The 21,614-nt window shown below is 36.2% G+C and overlaps 1 protein-coding gene across 1 annotated transcript in view; it reads right to left on the bottom strand.

Annotated features, from left to right (window-relative positions):
• SGCZ (sarcoglycan zeta) overlaps positions 1-21,614 on the bottom strand; it is a 1,230,796-nt gene that overhangs the window by 473,109 nt on the left and 736,073 nt on the right. Inside the window, exon 2 of the mRNA XM_062212809.1 lies at positions 17,433-17,627. Coding sequence (XP_062068793.1) covers positions 17,433-17,627 — 195 coding nt within the window. The remainder of the gene's footprint in view (positions 1-17,432; positions 17,628-21,614) is intronic.

The following is a 21,614-nucleotide window of genomic DNA, read 5'->3' on the forward strand; positions in this document are numbered from 1 at the left end:
ACTGGTAGAGAGTTGAACCCAAAGCAAAGTAACTGGAACTCAAACTGGCATCCCTACACGGGATTCAGGTATCCTATGTAGTAGTTTAACCTACCTACTGTGCCATATTGCTTGCCCCAGATTTATTTTTCTATAAACTAAAAATTTATTAAACAAGAAATCCATGCATTGGAACATTACCAAAATGCCATTTTTACATTTAGTTAATCTCCTTTATTTGAATGGAGAAAGAAAGAAAAAAAAGAGATGAAGAGACCTTTCATCCACTGTTTCACTGTACATATGATTGTATCAGCTGGGACTCACCCAGGCTGAATCCAGGAGTCTGGAACTAATGTGAGTCTCCCATGTGGTTATCAGGGACCCAAGTAACTGGGACATTACCTACTGCCTCCCAGGGTGCATTAGCAGGACTTGGAATTGCAAGCTGAGCCAGAAGCAGAACCCCAGGGCTTCTGTACAGAGTGTAGGCGTCCCAAGGGGCTTCTTACAACTGCATCTGGTGTCTTTTTAATACATATAAAATCATGTAAAGTTAGAGACCCCAGAAAACAAATTTCTTTGGGAATAAAATTAACCAATAATTCAAAGTCACAATGGAAAATTCTCATACCAATTGACCTAACTTAAGGCAAATGCTTCAGATTCAAATTTATTGGACCCAGTTTTATCAACATGCTCAGCTTTATGTAAGGTCTAATTTCACTTTAGGTTGTGATCTATATAGAAAAAGCATACAAGGCAATGGCCCTGGAGACAGATATAAGGCACCTAGAGTTTAGAATGGACCCATGGTATACTCCTGTTTCCAGTCTTCCCTCCCATGGACATACACTGCCTGTTAGGTCTTGTATCTTATTTAGCACACCAAATAAAAACAGGCCAGCAGAGGTGCTAACTACTGAAACTGTTAAATTCTGCTTGATGTTTCAGAATATAGATGCAAATCACTGCTTGATATTCAGGAGAATTGCTTTGAATAGTTAATTTCATAATAAATTAAAATGTGCATTTGTTTATGCAAGTGAGTGTATCTGAGAGCCCATCGTACTCATGTACTATCCAAAGGAAGTCAGGCTCGTGCTGAAATTCAAGGAGAGATGATCCGCAATTACAATATTGCTACCGACAACCCCAAAATCATCAGTGCTCACAGAAGCATTCTGAAAACACATGTTTTTTAACATAATCTGAAGAAGCAGTACAAGGGTCATAAATGCAAATTTTAGATGAATAACATCTCTATTTTCATAAATGGTCTTCATCAAACAAAACTTTTATGAGGAAAAATTTTTAGACAAAAGTTTATAAAAGAAGATATTAGGATCAAATGCTTTGATCAAGTTACTTTGAGACATCTCAGGGTTATAAGACTTATTTGAAAAGGCAGACCTAAATGAATGATCCAAAACTGCAAATCTTGGTGCTATTGAGGTAACATAATTGCTCTAAAATAAGAGTGCCAGTTGCATTATGTGAAAGTTGCAATTTTTTTTTTTTCTCCTCCAGGACAAGAACATACCACATGTCTAGATATTGACTATTAGTGAAAAAGAAAAAGGAAAAGATAGGAGAACTAATTTGAGTAACAAAATACTTTATTTCATCACCATACAGTTTTTAAAAAAACAGGGCCATATCAGTGCAGCATATCTCTGAGACGATGTCTATAGTTGTCTATAGTGCCAAGCCCTGAATTAAAGAGAACTGGAGAGCAGGCGTTTGGCACAGCAGGTAACATACCGCGCTGGAGGCCTCTGTCCCATGTCTACGTCCCTGCGTTTGAGCCCTGGATGTGCTTCAGGACTCCACCTCCTGCTAATGCACACCCTGGGAAAGAGCATATGATGGTTCAAGCGCTGGCGTTCAAGCACTGCAGCCACGTGGAGTACAGGGATGAGGTCCAGGTTCCTTGCTACAGCCTGGCATAGCCCCAGCTGCAGTAGGCATTTAGGGAATGACCCAGCAGAAAGAAGTGCACTGTCTCTCCCCCTTTCTCTCTCTCATCTGCTTTCACTCTTTTCTCTCTCTTTCTCTCATTGCCTTTCAGACAAATAAATTGAAAAATAAAAAATTGAAAAATAAAAATAAGCTTGATGAGAAGTTTGGGCACATTTGATAGGGTAAATGACAAGTTTAAGTTTTTCATCATCGTATTTCTTTTCAGGTAACAGACCAATATGTACACAGTCAGCAACAACTCACTAGAAAATACTTACACTACATTTTCTTTAACTAAGGAATAGGGAAGTTAGCCATTTATACTCTATATAATCTCTAAGAAATAATACAAATGCTTGCATTGAAGTGCCCCTGGAATAACCCCTTGCTCATAATTTAATAGAAAATGAAGGGGGCATATTTATGCTTTTCGTTGGAAATGTCTGCACAAGACATTCAATATTGGATGTTCTAAAAACAGATAGGAAGATTCTATGAAGTGTAGGGATTTGTTGCTGATTTTGATATTGGTAAAGCTTTCAAGGTATCATCAGCCTTGTCTGTTTCCTTTCTTGGTATTTCTCCATTTGCAGATGTTTGAAAATTGTAGGCAAATGAGTAGGGAATTGCTCAAGAACTAGGGGAATATAACCTGAGGTAAACTATCTCCACAAAATATGTTTATCCAAAATTGCAATGAGATAAGCTATAGTAGTTTATTCTTTGGAAGGAAGAATCTAAACAAGATGGTTATTCAATGAATAATTTTATCTTTCTCTTATTTTGCTTTAAGACAACTTCAGAAATTATTACCTTGTTCTTACTACCTTAAAATTGATTTTTAGAAGGAACTACACATATTATTGTTCTTTGGCATCTGTGGGGGATTGTCTCCTGAATTCTTGAGCATATACAATTCCTTAGATGCTCAAATCCCTTATATCAAACAGTATAGTATAGGCATGTAATCCACACAGATCTTCCTTAGACTTCAAATTATATCTGGACTATTTGTAATGTCTCATATAACCTAAAAGTAATATAAATAGTTATCAAATCCCTTAAGGAAGAGACAAGAAAAATAGTCTGTGCATATTCACTAAAGATGAGTTGCATATATGTGTATTTGTCATATATTTCATATGAATAGTTTTAATCCATGGTTGCTTGAATCCATGGTTGTGGAACCTTTGGACATGCACAGTCAACTGTATATTCTTTCGTGAGTTGGACCAGAAAAAAGCTCCTCAAGCAAAACAGACTGAATTCTAAGTGAGGGTGTTAACTGGGTGGAGTATATCAGAGAATAAAAGCAAAGGCTGTTCATGTGGTGGCTACAGCAGAAAATTATGAATTTTGCTATTTTATGAGGTTTTAAAGTTTATTCTACATTTAAGCAAAAGTAGAGGATATTTACAGCAAAATTTTCAAGTCAAGTTAAATGAATGAAACTGCTGACAGCAATGTCCTATTTTGAAATTTGCATACGTATCATAGAAGTTGCAGGAATGATATTGTGATATCTGATTGGTCAGAGGCAGAATTGTGTCTCTTCATTCTTTGATTACCAAAGAATTCATAACAAGAGTAGTCAAGTTTGGCTTTCTCTCATCCATAGGAAAATAGAGATCGTAAGTTTTTAGTTACTCAGTCTGTTTACTGGAAACTAAATTCACTTTAATGTAAAATAATTTATAAGATGGAAAAATTAACATATTTCTTCATTAACATATTGCTTCATAACTAAAGACTTGGCTATCATGTAAGTTTTTATTCTAGGTTAGTAAAGCTTTACATGAGCTTTATTTTTAGCTAAAAAACATCAGAACAAGAAACATTGCTGATCTTGAATCAGGTGTCTATTTTATAACATATGAACTGACCCTACCTTGGCAAATTGAGAGCCTCATTTAATCTTAAAAGAAATAGTTTGTTGGCATTGAAAATTAAATACTTACTTCTAAGTTTCTTAACTATTAACAGCAGAATAACATAATTTCAATTGCTATATTATTTTAAGTATGTATTATCAATTTATAAAGTCTGTACAATATTTAGATATTCACCTATGAACCTGTTTAAAATTTAACTAAAGAAATGAAAATATTGTGGTTGGTGCTGTTGCATAGTTCAGTAAGCACTTGCCTGCAGTACCAGCACCCCATATGGGTGCCAATTTGTGTTGTGGCTACTCTACTTCCAACCCAGCTCCCTGCTGATGGCCTAAGAGGGCAGAAGAGTATGGCCCAGGTGGTTAGGCCTTTATAACTGTGTGGGAGACCTGAAGAAGCTCCTGGCTCCTGACTTCAGATCGACCCAGATCTGGTAGTTGTAGCCATTTGGGGAGTGAACCAGCAGATAGAGGACCTCTCTATTCTTCTCTCCTTCTCTCTCTCTCAAGTTAATAAATCAATTAAAAAAGAAATGAATATATAAAAATAATTTTATACTGAACATAATACAGTGAAATTCAGATTTCCAGATATTTTTACTTTTTACTTATAAAATATATTTTTGCTATTTATATTATTATTTATTGTTTTAATTCATGTAAAAGAGATATCAAGAGAGAAAGAGAGAGAGAGAGAGAGAGAGAGAGAGAGAATCTTTTGTATGTTAATTCACCTGTGCCAGCCAAGGCTGGGCCATGCTGAGTCTCACAGCCAGGAACTCAGTCTGAGTCTCTCATATGACAAGCAGGCACCCATCATCTGCTGACTTCTAACATGAACATGAGCAGGAATTTGGAATAGAAACCCAGCTAAGACTCAAACTCAGGCATGCTGATATGTTATACAGATGTTCCAAGCAACATATTAAAACATTGCACCAATGGCTTGCTCTGCTTTTCATTTTTAAAAATAATATTCTTACCTGACTATAAAATAAATGTTCATTAAATATCTACTGATATAAGCACAATAAAAAATTAAAATCTAATAGAGCCACCAAAAATGCTATTTAGTATTTTTCTTTTTATAAATGTCTTTTTTCTATGCAACATCTTTTAGAGTTCAAATGATATTACACAATATTTTGAATCTTTCTGTTTTAAATTTATGCTCTATCATAAACACTAATTCAAAATCGTTAATATTATTTAGAAATTAATTATAATGATTAATATTATACAGATACATGCATTATTACATGTTTAATTCCTGCTTGTGTTTAGATCTTATATTGCCTCATATATATACATGAGATGTATTTCTTTGGACATAATTTTTTTCTCTACATTTCTGATTATTTCCATAACTTACATACATTATTTTATAATTACTTTAGACTTGTTAATCATTCTAAAGAATGGTTCAAGTTTCAAGTTATTCTTCATAAAGGAAAGGAAAAAGCCATTTGTATAATAAAGTGTGGCAACATAATCCTTACATATTACCATTTTAAATAAATCTGTAGAGTACCTTTAAGTGGTAGGGTTCAGGTGACTATAAAGTATGTAGTAAATTTTTTAACTAAAGTAGACACATACACATGCACATATATGCAAATACATTGAGTTTTGTTGTATTTTAGATGGAAATTGATGTTAAAGAAAAAAAAGAAAATATTTGTTAACTCGATGCCCAGTGTGGTATTTAAAACACTAAAAATAAAAAATTCTGGTAAGAAAGTGGAATAACAGGAACTCTCATCTATTGTTGTGAGAATTCAAGATCGTACTGCCAATTTGAAGGACAGTTGCAAAACTAAACATGCTTGAACATTCAATTTAGCAATGTGCTCATTGGTATTGATCCAAAGGCATTTGAAACATATTTCCACTAAAAACTCATGCATGGATGTTTATAGTAGCTTTATTCATCATTGCCAAAACTTGAAAGCAACTGATATGTTCTTCGTTAGGTGGAAGCATAAACAAGCTATGGTGCGTGGTGAAATGGACCAACAGGAAATGTAAAGTCAAGCTGTGAAGCTATATGGAAGAGACTTAAACATATTATGATGAAAAGATGTTAATATGAAAATGCTATATACTGTATGATTCCAAATGTAGACCATTCTGGAAAAGACAAAATTATGTCTTTCAGATAATAGATAATAGAAAGGTCACCGGTTTCTGGGGATGTGGGAGGGAGCATGAGCAGGAGAGGCACAGAGGACTTTAGTGAAATGAAATGACTCTGTATGGTAGCATGACGACGAATACACATCATTTAAATGCTTATCAAAATCCACAGAATGTATAATAGCAAGGATGAATCCTACTGTAAATTGTGGAACTTGGATGTTAATGATGCCCAATGTTGGTTTATTGATTTTAATGACTATACTGCCCTGGTACAGGATATTGTTAGTGAGGGACACTGTACCTGGGAGAGGGTAAAGATAAATGGGACATATCTATAACTAACACTCATTGTCACCTAAACCTAAAACTGCTTAGAAAAATAAAGTCTAGTAATTGTTTAAAAGATATTGAACTTTTGGCCAGCGCTGAGGCTCAATAGGCTAATCCTCCGCCTTGCGGCACTGGCACACCGGGTTCTAGTCCCGGTCGGGGTGCTGGATCCTGTCCCGGTTGCCCCTCTTCCAGGCCAGCTCTCTGCTGTGGCCAGGGAGTGCAGTGGAGGATGGCCCAAGTGCTTGGGCCCTGCACCCCATGGAGACCAGAAGAAGCACCTGGCTCCTGCCTCCGGATCAGCGCAGTGCGCAGGCCGCAGCGGCCATTGGAGGGTGAACCAACGGCAAAGGAAGACCTTTCTCTCTCTCTCACTGTCCACTCTGCCTGTCAAAATAAATAAATAAGTAAATTTAAAAAAAAGATATTGAACTATTGTTTTAATTCGCATTCTTGAGATAATAGTGAATTGAAGTCTCTCCATCATTTGACTCTTGACTGCACTTGTGACTTTATCTGGTCAATACAATGCCCAGAAGTTGTGGTAGACCAGTGTTGAGAATAGGCATCCGGAGATTTCGCATGTTTCTATATTTTCCTCAGAAATATGTTTGCTTTATAATAGGTGTTTTACTGGAGGATGAAAGTCATGCGACCCAAACACTCCCGTCAACAAAGCACTGCCAAAGACACGAAGCAGGCCATCCAAAAGCAGCGAGCCCAGGATAATCAGAAAGCCGTCTTCAGTTTCCTGAGACAGCCCTGCCACCATTAACTGAGCCTAGAGGAACTGTCCAGTGAAACTCAGATTCTTGAGCTAAATGAATGCTCATTGATTTTTAGATACCACTCTGGCAATAGATACCTGATACATTATAACAACTTGAATGTCCATTAATACATAAAAAGTTGAGCATCATACCTATAATTTCTTAGAAGATTAAAACATTGTTCATTTTCTTTTTATTTGTAGAAGGAGAACATAGTTATAGAAAACACCATGAGTCTGTAGCTTTATTATAAATTAATATGCCATTGATAGGAAAAATAATGATCCAAAGAAAGAAGGTAGCAACAGAGGGCAAAGCAAATTTTGCCTACTATGTTACACAAGCTGTGATTAAGATATTAACCCATGTGTTTATGAACCAGATAAAGTTTGGCAAGATCTTTTTATGTTGAAAATGAAAATGCAATATGTGTCCTAGTGTGTTACATAAAATATATGAAACACATGGCTTCATTAATCCTATTCCTTTTCCTCCTTTACTAAAATAAGTTTTCTGTTTTTTGAAGTGCTTACACATACATACATTAAAATATTATAAAAATCATTCTGGTATAATGATTAGTATTTTGTGCGTTTTCTGCAGGTCTTTAACTACTTGGCTGCGAAGCTCATACAGAAATGTTATGTGTCAATATTACTTTTAAATCAGCAATCAGGAATGGAATATATCTGCTTAAACAACTAGTTTAATTAGTAAACAGAATTTTATTTATAAAATTATAATTTACAATGAGGTGGATTAAACATACTATATTCGAGATAGACATGGTTAAATATTGTTTAAGACTTTTATTTTTTATTGTGTTTTAAAAATCATGGTTTCTGGACATTGATGCCTATTAAAAATAATTCCTCAACTGGTATGCATATACTCAGGCATGGCTATATAGGTCACATATTTTTAGATTTTATACACCTCTTCACTGAATAAATCTAGTGAACCAAATTTGATCAGTTTGTGTGAGATTTTAACAAATGTCCACTGCTTTTGCATTTCCACTCCAGATAAGAAGGAATAAAATGGATATTATGGCTAACAGAGGCATAACACATTTCAAAAATTTCTAAGCCTATAAGAACACAAACTTTTGGATGGCAAAAACCTGTGAATTTCAAGAAAGAAATCTGCAACTTTCTAGTGACGTTATGCTATTCTGGGAATACACCAGCTTCCTAGCAGCCATTAACTGATAGAAATAGCCTCTAGCACAGAGGGATTTTTGCTTATTTTTCTTAAACTATTAATTAATTTACTTATTCAAAAAGCAGAATGACAGAGAGGGTAGGTGAGGCATTGGGGAAAGAGATCTTCAACCTGCTGGGTCACTCCCCCAAATAATCACAACTACCAGGGCGGAGCCAATCTGAAAGCAGAATCCAGGTACCCCATCCAGGTCCCTAACATGAGCAGCAGGGATTCAAGTATGTGCACCATCATCCTCTGTTTTCCCAGGCTCATTAGCAGGAAGCTGGATCAGAAGTGGAGCTGCTAGAAGTCAAACTGGCATCCAATATGGGCTATGGGCTATGGGCTATGGGCTATGAGCTATGGACTATGGGCTGAGCAAACTGTAGTTTTATCCACTGTACCACAACACCTGCCCCAGAGTAATTATTTTACAAGGTAACTTTAATGATTTTCCAGAAACATTTGAAAAGACTGGCACAGATACTAAACTCCAGACCAAATCTGCTTATAATCAATACTATTCATATTTACAAGGTCTGAGGATAATTTTACAAACTAGCAATGAAAAAGTCTATGGCACTACTATTGTTCAAATAATTAAATTCATATCGTTATCCCATAAGATCATTTTTATCAAAAAATGCTTCCTTGGAAACAACAAATATGGTAACATTTCAATAATGCCTTTGAAAATCACATGCTTATGCTGTTTAAATGAAATAGCAAAAGCATTCATCCTTCTTAAGACAATTACTTTTATTGGGGGGCTGGCATCCTAGTGCAGAGAGTTAAGCCACTGTGACATTGTCATCAGACATGAAAGCACTGCTTCTTATCTTGGCAACTCCACTTCTAATCCAGTTCCCAGCTAATGTGCCCACAGAAGGCAGTAGACGATGGCCTAAATGCTTGGGTCCCTTATCCACATTGGATACCTGGATAAATTCCAGCTCCTGGTTTCTACCTGGCCTGGCCCCAGCCATTGTGGCCATCTGAGGAGTGAACCATCAGATAAAAGATCTCTTTCTCTTGGTTTCTTCTTCTCTCTCTGTAACTCTGCCTTTCAAGCAAATGAAATCTTTTTTTGAAAATTACTCTTCTTTCATTTTAAAGTTAAAATCTACCCCCTACTCAAATTTCATGCCAAAATGGTTAATCCATTTAAGATATATTGCAAGCTATTACTTGTAGCTGTAGGTATATACGTGGAGATGCATATTTCATTACGTTCAGAATGATTTCACATATTTTACGTCCTATGCTATGAGCTAACTCACAGGTAATATTAACATTCTGGCCTCTTCATCCTCTTATGTAAAGAGAAGATGCTGAACAAAGTCATTTCCAGATCTAGTGTAATATACAATGTGTTGAACATATGAATTCAGGAGTTTGTCAGTGCTCTAACTTTTGGTTCAATGACTAATTTTCTTAATCTTTAGGTTTCTCCTATACCCCTTATATATCTGGTAGTCTAATGAGCTTCATTTTGTGCATGCTATGTATAGTTTGTGATTTATATTACACCACGTATTTTGTCGTTTATTTTAGTAAAAAGTATGACCACTTGGCAGTTGTTTGAACTTGGGTAAAAATGACTAAATTTTTCTTTATATAGTCAAGGAAAGAAAATGTGCTGTTGAGCTAAGACTAAGCATGAAAGATTTCATGTGAGAGGGACAATTTGTCAGAAAATTATGAGGAGGCACAAACAGAGGGTTATAATGGAAGCAGCCGTGCAACATTAACTATATCATTCACCCTCATAAACACTGTAATAAATCCCCACAGAGCACACGGAGGGGCGGTGCAGCTGCCTGCCGTTGGCACTCACCCACAAAGCTGCAGCGGGGCCCCAGGTGATGCCTGCCCCAGCTCCAGCGTGAGCAGCACGGTGTGTGTGCTGCAGAAGGAACTGGACAGCAAGAACTGGCAGCCCAGAATGGTGCACAAAAATGGTAACCCTAATGGCCCGCAGAGTACCCTCTCACCATGCACAAATACTCCTCAGCAAAATATAGTTTGATCAGTACAAGCACTGTAGTGAAGTCACAGAGATGAATAGCATTCATGCTTCTTTTATAAAGTACCATTAATAAGCACAGTTGCTCTATCCATGAATTAAACCCAAGGCCCACTTGCTTTGTAGGGTTGTTGTGAACTTCAATAAGTATTGGCCTACAAAGTATATAATCTTGCCAAATAAACTACACACTAACTAAATAGTGACTCCTTGGCTTCTTGAACCTTGCACTCATATTTGAAGGATTATGGCTTAAGGGTCATAATTTAAAAAGATGTTATAAAAATGCATAATGGCCAGCGCCATGGCTCAACAGGCTAATCCTCCCCCTGCGGCACCGGCACACCGGGTTCTAGTCCCGGTTGGGGCGCCGAATTCTGTTCCAGTTGCCCCTCTTCCAGGCCAGCTCTCTGCTGTGACCCAGGAGTGCAGTGGAGGATGGCCCAAGTGCTTGGGCCCTGCACCCCATGGGAGACCAGGAGAAGCACCTGGCTCCTGCCTTTGGATTAGCACGGTGCGCCGGCCGCAGTGCGCCTGCCGCGGTGGCCATTGGAGGGTGAACCAACGGCACAAGAAAGACCTTTCTGTCTGTCTGTCTCTCTCTCTCTCTCTCTCTCTCTCTCTCACTGTCCACTCTGCCTGTCAAAAAAATGCATAATACCTTAATAATGAATCATTTAACATTTGGATCATTAGAACCCTTAGGGTCAAAAATATAAATCCCCCTCTGTTACAGAAATTGTTTCTAAATACTACATTTTTCAAGATGGTTCACACAAGGAGATCAGGTCTTTTTGATTTACACAGGCTGGAAAAGTTTCTTTCACATAATGCTGATTTCCAAAATAAATAGCTTAATGGCATCAAAATAACAATGATGGTTCACACCTGAACTACTCCTCATAGAAGTTTTACTTAAAATGTTTTTATATCTCAGTATTAAGGCATACTTCATTGTTCTAAGGAAATAAGACATGCTCCCTTATAAAATCTATCATATAAAATAACTTTAATTATTATAAGCTAATAATGCATGGAGATAATATTTGTCATTATACTGCACTGGCACCAACTGAGTGCTTTTATATTAATCTCTTTTAAGAGCTTTAACAAGGGGTCACTACTAAATATTTCTAGTATCTCTGTGAGGTCAACACTATTATCACCATTTTACAGATGTAGAATTGGAGCTTGAGAGGTAAAGGAACTGCCACAAGGTCAGCTTGCTAAGCAAACAGTCTTGAAGGCAGAATATGAGTCAGGGTGTCTCACACCAACGCTCCTGTTTCTAACCCTTACCTTAAACATCTTCACTTGTCTACTAATGTATTTATTTACACACACTTATTGACTTCATTTTTTTTTTTTGAGTCAAGAATTGTTTTAGCCACAACCCCCAAGGAAAGAATAGTCAGTTCATGTGGTAGACTAAGTGTCTTTGAAGATGCAATAGTAAAATGAGTAAGAATAATACCAAAAACTTAGCTGTTACTGCATATCAGGTACGTTGTTATTATAATTCTTTTGATTTATACAACAACCTAATGCCATTGACAATAGTATACTCATTCTGTGGAGGAGGAAATTGAGTCCAAAATAAAATAGCTAATGGCAGGATTTGGACAGAAAGGTTATGCTTTTAATAAACATATACTCATATGTTAGTTTCAGCAGTACCAGCAACATGAGGAAATTCTGCTACTGACTCCATTTTTGTACCAGAAAATATCCCTCTGGCAGGTGATAGAGACTTGCTTTGCTCCCTAGACACACAGAATTCATGAACGTAATAATGAATTTATTTTCTGTTACCAAATTGATGCACGCACAAAATAGACCCTAATATATTTGTGGAGTTTTGAGAGAAATTAGTGTTTTCTGGAAAGAGCATGATGTTTTTAATTTTTAATAAGTAATTTTTGAGTCCACATCCTATAACGATCCTATGAGAAACACAAATAACAAAATTATGCTTTGGTGGGCTACTGAAATAAAATCTCCCCCTTTACTAGTGTCTTCTATTACTACCCCCTTTCATCTTTCTCAGTAGTGGAAGATTAGGACATCATTAGTGGATGCTTATTTTGTCTGGAGTGCATGTGTGAGTGGGCATTTTCTTTCGTTAGTCAATGGTCAAAAAAATCACAAACATCCTACATGAGACCGAATTGGGACAATTAATTACCCTAAGCAATCGTGGCACTCCATTGATTTCAGTCCTTCAATGAAGGGGCATTGCGGGGAGATATGCCTGATTGTTGGGGGCCAGACTGAGGCTCCACTGCAGTGGAACAGGCTGGAAGTCTTGAAAGAATTATTTCTTCTCATTGTGAAAGGCCAGATCACTTTTTGTATAGGAACTGCACAACAAGTGGGTACAGACGTCATTGTGGCCAGTGGTGACTGACCAAGTAATTGCTGCCCAATTGTATCACTTTCTTACCAATGCCTCTTGCCTCAAAGCTGAGGCACAGTAGTACAGCAAAGAGTGATCTGAAACAAAATTCAAGATTTTTGTGTGTTTGTAAGAAAAGACTGGGATGTTACTGGAGTTACTACTGAGGGAGTCAGTCGGAGACAGTAAAAACAGCATTACGTGACTGTGTGTGCACTAAACAAAACAAAACAAAACAAACAATAATCCACCTGCTCTAAATGCTTGAGACCCTGGGGGAAAGTGTGTTGTTTGTCTATCCACCAGGGGAAGCTGATTGCCTCCTTGAAAGACATGAAAGAACTTGAATAATGCCTCTCAGTTGATGAGAGAGGAGGGGGCTTCGGTTAAAAATGGAAATGGTTGAAATCTGAAGCAATTTTATTGAGAACAAGTGGAAAAATTAAAATGCTGTATTTGAAGATCCTTCCACTGAAAGTAAATCTAGAGCTTTTAAACTGCTAAATATTCACAGAAAAATGAGGCATTACCTAGTGTGTGCAGGCCAGATACCAGTCACTGAAATAATTTAATCAGCTTCTGCCCCTTAAGGAATTCCTACCTTAATGGGATGAGGAGAGTTTGGTAGAGTGAAGACTTTGTTTCTCAGCTCCATCATAATTATGTATCTAAAACTACATTGCAAATCCCATTACAGAGATTACATGAGCAAAAAAAAAAAAAAAAAAAAAAAAAAAAAGAAGAGTGTAAGAATAAATCTGTCAGAAACAGACACACAGACTAAGACAGAAGTTAGCAGGACTTTCATGGTTCCTGCCACTGACACGGAAGCCCTGAAAGACCACGATGAAGTTTCTTGCTCCTGGCTTCAGCCTGGCCTAGCCCTGACAATTGCAGGCATTTGAGAGGCAAACCAGCAATGGAAGATCAATTTCTCTCTCCCATTCCCTCTCTGTCACTATGCTTTTCCAATAAGTATTTTTTTTAATTTTAGCTTTAAGACCAAAAAAAAAGAGAAAACTAAATATAATAAAAGGTATACTGTGCACTTTGGAAAGGTACATGAAAAGACAACAAATTATGAAAAAATGGAAATGACTATTGCCTGCTGCTAAAAAGAGAAATACATCTTGGAAGACTGATATTTTCATAAACATATATTTATGATTATTGAATGTAATGTTTGAAATGAAGAAAACACAAAAAAGAAACCAAAAATCATTGCATAAAAGTCTCCCATGAATTTTCTGGTTTATAGATATCAAAATCAATGTGAATAATGATCCTTGCATGTGTTTATGGGCATTATAACATACAGAGGTCTTGACATATTAATAAAAAATGTTAGATTGAAATAGTGGAACAAGAATGCCATGTTTGAAGTAATACACAAGGAGATTTCAATAAAAGCTATACCCTACTGGCATGGTGTCCTTGTCATTCAAAGGAATTTTTAAGCAAATGTTGAGGAATAAAATGATGGGAGCATTTAAAAGTTACCTCTACTGATGCATGGATGGTAGATCTAAAATTTCCCCTGTTCCGTTTCGATCCTGAAATGCTATGATATTCAACCATTCTTCTCTTAGAATTTTCTTTCAGCCAGCATTCACCCCATTGATTACACAAGGCTCTAAGATTTTTTTTCCCAATTGGCTTAATGAATTGATTATTTTAACTATTAATCATATCTGGGTATAGCTGACTTCTTGGCTACTACATTTGTAATTTTGTTTACTTCCTTTGCTAAATAAATGCTATCAATGTTTCCATTCTGTCTTTTATTGGCTGGTTAACATATGTATTAGTTTACATTGCAGCTGAATGCTATAAAGGTTTAGTTAACTCTGGTGTCTAAAATAACTACTTTACAACTATATCAATTTTCAAGTAAAGGCTTAATTTATTTAGACATACCATTGAACCAAGAAAAGAATATTGCCTTAGCAGAAAAGCTGGAATTGATAGACTTTCTAGGTTTGTCCATCTGTATTGAACCACAGATATTATGCCAATCAAACAGCAACAAAACCATGCAATTGGGTTATACTCATCTTGGGAGATGAATTTTCAAAATATTTCTCTTTGACTCAGTGGTGTATTTACCAATTCTCATAGCCAGGAAATTACTGTCTATATCTATCCTAAGTCTTTCATGCTGTAGTGTAAACTCATTTCCTTTTTCTTGGTTCTCTGTAACTGGGTATCTCAATAAGTAGGATGATTTTCCACAAAATGAAAAACGAAAGTTAATAAGGTCATGTCAACCGTACATATCATGCACCATGTTGGTCATAATGACAGAGTCTGCACAGCATCATAAAACAGGTTGGCAGCTCTCCTTTCTGTGCTGAAAATACAATATTTTGATAACAATAACATGCCCAGTTTGCTCAAATAAAAGATGTTAACAGCCACATATTTCCATGTATTGGATGGCAACAGTTATAATGAAAGTGAAATATATTTTGGGCAGATCAATAGTACTCCCCAAACAATTCACACATCATTTTCTGCTTCTTGGCTAAACTATGGCAACTGGTCTTTGGTACAGTGGAGATAGCTACAAACATGATGTACTAGTGAAAACATAAAATTGATTTTTTTTTTACTGCTCTAATGTAAGAGAATTACCAATTATTTCACACTTTTCTAGTATATACAGGTTCACTTGTAGTATTTAGAACTGCTAAATCTTGCAACTGCTTCAGTAATGCTGAATTTCTCTGAATAATTATGAACAACTGCATTAGGATGGAGAGTGCGTTGCCTTACAAAGTTTATCTTGATGCTATCATTACAACTTCATCTGTCCATTTCCTTCATCTACATGCATACTACTTACATAGCTCAAGGAAACAGTCTTCTTTTTCATTATAAAAAGTTAAAGTCATGGATTAAAAGAAAAAAAATGGGACAAGTGAAAATTACCAACAGAAAACCAAATACCCAGACTACAATGGAAACCATCTTTTTTATTGCCCTCAAGGTTCTATTGGCATTCGCATTTTGGCCAGCTGAGGTTCAAATTAGATAGCTCCAAGGGTAGCAGAAACCCTGGGGTCTATGAGGATCCTGAAAACACAGGTGATTGTTTCAATTATTTCCGATGAGTGGCTTATCCAGCCTTGGCAGCAGCGTGGGACTGGACGACAAGGTATGAACTATCTAAAGTGTGATGCATGCAGTCAAGTAATTATGTAGCTAAGGGTATTTTCCTAATTAATGAAAATATGCTTGAGAAGATTATGTGGCCTGAACCTGAAAATTTCCATGTCCTGGTCACTGGGACATTCAAGGCTCCCTGAAGTGAGAGCTGATGGCATCTTTTATAAGCTTTCAGAAGATGTCTTTTGATAGAGGAAACTGAATAATTGAAATTTCAAGTTTCAGAGAAAATTATTTCATTTAAAATATAAATTTTCATTAAGAAAAAATAGGTTGAAAATGTGCTGTCATCAATTTCTAGTTTCTCTTATGGTTAAGGCAGCAAAAAGGTATCTACAGAGGTATACACATCACCCTACTCTGTAATAATAGAACGAACAATGAAGCCCAGGCATCGCCAGGGAGCAGAGAAGCAGAATTCAGAACAGAAACACCAGGGGCAGTTACTGACATTTGTGACACAACATTATCAAATGCGAAGGGAAACTGATCCCAGTCTTGGACAACGTAGTGATTCCCACGCAACACCAGAGAATCTGGTGAATAACCATTTACCTATGAGCCCACACATCCACCTCTAGCCAAGCACAGGCCCAAATGCCTTGTTCCATCATCCTAGACAAGAATGTATCTCTAGAATGTACTTTCTTCCCCCTCACTTTGGGAACATACTGACTTGTGTCAATCTCTCCTTTGTATTTAGTTTCTTTTTAAATGAACATTCTTCAAAATTCACACTATATTTATAAAAGTAGAACCATCCAGCTCATTTTTCTCCATAAGCATCTACTATTTTATTATGATTTGTGCAGTCACAATGAAATCCTATCTGACAGGTCAGGCTACATGCATCCCCATGCTTTTTATGCACACGATATCTGTGGTGCTATACTTTGTGGGCAGCTGTTCTGCTCATTTTTCTCTTTGAAAGTCCATTTCAAGTTAGAATAAGGTATTAGTGAAGTCAGAAAAAAAGAATTCTTGCTAAATCAATATCCAGTGAGATTAAAAACAACAATTCACACACGCACACACACACACACACCACAGGCTGATACAAGAATATCAATGGAGTTTTAAAAATAGCATTGGAGTCATCACTATGGATACAGAGAAAAAAGAATAGTAAAAGTGTGGTCAGCAAGCAAGACACCTGCTTGTGTGTGAAGAGACTGAGGACTCCAAGCAAAGGCAGGGTGACTTGAAAGCAGAGTAATTTAAAGATTTAGCCAGAAAATAGAAAATGAGCTTTTTTTTTGTGCTGAAGTAACCATTTTTCTCAGACAAGTTATGCTTTCACAGGGTTATTATAAAATATCCAAACAACCAAACAAGAAACTAAAGCAAATTTCAGTAAAGTGTGTAATCATTTTGTAATCATAAACACACACACACACACGCACATTAATGGCCAAAATACTGAATGTAGTCTTAATATGGCTGTCTCTGAGTTTTAAAGACATATAATAAAATTTCAGTTAACTTCCAATTGAGAAGAACTTAAAATAACACAGTAGAATGATCTTTGAATCAAAAGCAATAACATAAAATCATGGTGGTACTTACCACAGTGAAATTCATAACTTTCAATATCCATATTGTCATGGCTAAGTTAACTATCATGGTAACCAACAGCAGAAGGACAAAGAAGTATAAGCACCTCTTTCGCCAGCCATAAATTCCCACTGGATAAAGCTGTGCATTCTCAGTCCTTGGCAGGTTATTCTGTTGTGTTGCTAGTATGTATTGTTCTCGGGTCATCTGAAAAAGAAAGAAAGAGACATGAGAGAGAGAGAAAGAGAGAAAGAGAGAGAGAGAGAGAGGCAGGGAGGGAGGGAGAGAGAGGGGAAAGAGAGAGAAAAGGAGCATTAAAAAAAAAAATACTAAACCAGCTATTTTCCTCCCTGGCCACCATCCTGAATGATACAGAAACTATTCAGACCAGGAAGTTTAGGACTGACTGACTACTTCTAATGAAATAAATGGTCAATGCTGTTCTCCAACCTGAGAGAACAACAGTGCCTAAGACAGGAATTTGGGAAAAACGGGGGAAAATGTACAAGATGATGTCATCTTGGTTTTTGGATTTGGAACTCATTTGGGCGATGGCAAGGCAAATAGCATTGCAATGATTTGCAGTTCTCTGCTTTACGCAAAGAGAATTAAACCCAAACCGAGACTTGTAGAACGTGGCCTGGATGAGAAGATAAAGACCTCAAAAAAAAAAAAAAAAAACAAAAAAAAAAACCACACACAGTGAAAGGAGCCCAAGACCAGGAAGGAACACTTAGGGGGCTGCCAGGACCAGCAATGGTGCTGGCAAAAAGTCAAAGGAGTGAAGACTCAGCAGTGACTTTATTTATAGCGATTCCATCAGTTTTTCACAGGAAATAATAAACAGTAAAACTTAAAAAATAAAATCAATGAACATTTTTTCCAAAAATTAAAACATGCAACATATCTAAGTACAATAGGCAGTAAGCACAAAGTTATTGTTGTGCAATGAAAATTTTACAAACCCCTTAAAATCATTATCAAGGTTGTTTATTAGAGCAGCTGAATGGCTACATCTGTAAAATATATCATATTTCTGGTCGTAGTTGTCCAATTCTAGTGGTACACTTTTCTTGGAAGGCTCTGAAGATGCTCAGGACTACTTCTATCCACATACAACTTACATTTGGAATAGCCTTTTACCTGTTTTTTGTTATAGATGACAACCTACTATATCACCAGGCTATTCTTTTCCTTTCTATAAACATGCAGAATATAAAGAGTACAGTATATGTGTTTCAATAAATATGTCAGTGTATGTGCAAGAACCCACAGAAAGGGGATATACTTACTTAGAGTTGCATAGACTCAGCTAGCTAATTTAACTTTCAATCAGAATTTTGTTGGTTAGTAGTTTAGTTGTATTAAAATGAGGGGAAAATTAAGTTCATGATATAAACAGAAATTCAGTTTTGAAAAAAAATAATATTTCTTGACAATATATAAGTTTGGGGTTCTTAATTTTTTTTCAAGAAGTACATGACTACTGCTTTATGTAATTCAGTAATTTAGATAGGTAAAATTAAAGAATATTTCCTGGGTATATATATTATAAAAACAACATGTTTCTTTTCTATGCAATAGAAACTTCAATTTTTAACTGTTTTATTTATTTAAAAAGGAGGGTTAGACACACACACACACAGAAAGAGAGAGAGATAACGAACACACAAGTGCTGTCTTTCACATATAGGTTCATTCCCCAAATGGCCACAACAGTGAGATCTGGGCTGGGGAAAAGCCAGGAGCCAGGAACTCCACCCTGATCTACCACTTGGGTGGCAAGAACTCAAGCAAATGGGCCATTACTGCTGTCGCTCCAGGCACATTAGCTGGAAGCTAGATCAGAAGCAAAGCAGCCTAGACTCAAAGAGGCACTCTGAAAACTGAAATGAAAAAATAAAACCTGACATTGCAAATGATGGCTTACACTGTTTCATTTGATAAAATTTCACTTTAATTTTCATACATTTTAATTTTGTATAGATAATGATTATTCGTCTATTTTCTTTGGCATTCTGTGGATTTCTTTGTTTTGTATATTAGTTAAAATTTCTAAAATTTTAATCAGTTAAAAGTTAATACACCAACAGAAATAACATTGATTATACAAAAATAAAGCATTAATAAAAATTTAAATGATCGATTAAGTAATAGAAAATGCTATTACAGAAAAATGTTAGCCATCTCTTTTATAAGGTCTAAAGATTAAATTGTGCGTCCTACAGATTCCTTCATAATAGAATTAGTTTCCTACCTTGAAGAGAATAGAGAAATGAAAGAACAAGTTGGGATTAGAATAGAGAAATGAGGGAATAAGTCCTAGATCGCTTGCTGACAATAGCAATATTACATGAATACTTAGCAAACCGTTTCAACCATTAGATAACAACTTAAGAAAACATTTTCCAGAAGATCCAATGCCTTCTATAAATTTAAAGAATCATGTATTTGAAAACACCTCTTAAATATCTAACATGGTGTAGTTTGTTTAACCAGTAAACTTAAGCACAACCATATAAAATGTTTTTAGTTTCTTTCTACCAACAAGTTTAAAACATATGATACACAGATTCAGGTCACACAAATTAAAATGTATCTTTGATTGATTTTAGCAGCTTAAATTTATAGACAATCTTATCTATAAGCCATTTAAAATAAAACTCTTAATAAAATTTCCTATGTGGACATACAATATGTACACACATATAACATAGCATAATAGACCAATATAGCAATTTTAATAATAGCTTTTAAAATCTTTAACTCTTTTTGTAGATTGCCAATTGATTTGAATTGCTTTTTGTTTTTAGATTACTTTAACACATTGCTTTAACAGAGCATCAGAGTTTAATTCTATGTCAAAGAGAAATTGAGCTTCCTGTGATCTTTTGCTGTGAGGTTTCCTTCCTTTACCTTCTTTCATATTGGTGACCATGTTTCTGTGTTTCTGTGTGTAACACATCTTTAAGCATCTTTTGCAGGGCTGGACGAGTGGCGACAAATTCTTTCAGTTTCTGTTTGCTATGAAAAGTCTTAATTTCACCTTCATTCACAAATGAGAGCTTTGCAGGATATAATATTCTGGGCTGGCAGTTTTTCTCTCTTAGTACCTGGGCTATATCTCGCCATTCCCTTCTAGCTTGTAGGGTTTCTGATGAGAAGTCTGCTGTGAGTCTAATTGGAGATCCTCTGAGAGTAATCTGACGTTTCTCTCTTGCACATTTTAGGATCTTTTCTTTATGTTTCACTGTGGTGAGTTTGATTACAATGTGTCCTGTGCTGGCGCCTTAGGTGGAGGATTAGCCTGTTAAGCCACGGCGCCGGCCCACCTAATTCTACTTTTAAGAAAATCTTTAACTCTATATTGAGACACTCAAAAAGTTTATTTGGAATTTTTTCAGTTTTTGTTTTAATTTTAGCACTAAACTTCCAAATGCACTAATGCACTGTTAAATATTATGAATCCCATTTTTTATGATCAAGGCTTATTGTGCATCATATAATATAAAAGGCAGAATAAGAAGAATTTTAAATAAATTAGAAGTGTTAATAAATCATTAATAGATTATTTCATAATATAAAAATTAAACTTTGTTATTATTATGTTTTTATTTTTTACTGTTTCCTTGAAACTACTCACAAGGCTTTAATTAGTCTTTCTTTAGATTCCAATTTGTGGAACTGTGTAGCCCACTATGTAACACAAGTTTTAAATCAGAGGTCAATATATCAGAGAATTGACTTCGAGGATTCTGATGTAGAGTTTATAATTCTGACAGAGGTTATGGTTGCAAAGTAGAGACATTATAAGAAGAGAATAAAAAGAACCTTGGGACAATTACGATTAAGTGGAAGAGGAGCAGAAGAAGGCAGGGGACTTGGATGTAGGAGGAGAGTGGGAGTGCAAAGAATTGAAGGTGTCGCACAGGGAGAAGGACTATTTCTCTCTGCAGAACTGGTATCTGAAAAGTTCTAAATCGGGGCTGGAGTTTAGGTGTGGTGGATACAGCTGCTGCCTGCGATGCTGGCATCCCATATGGTGCCAGTTGAGTCCTGGCTGCTGGACTTCAGATCCAGCTTCCTGCTATTGGCCTAGAAAAAGCAGTTGAAGTGATCCAGGTGCTTGGGTACACCCTTGGAAGTGACCTGTAAGACACTCCTGATTCCTGGCTCCTGGCTTTGGCCTGGCCC

Source organism: Lepus europaeus, chromosome 16 (assembly GCF_033115175.1).
Source record: "Lepus europaeus isolate LE1 chromosome 16, mLepTim1.pri, whole genome shotgun sequence".
Classification (NCBI taxonomy): domain Eukaryota; kingdom Metazoa; phylum Chordata; class Mammalia; order Lagomorpha; family Leporidae; genus Lepus; species Lepus europaeus.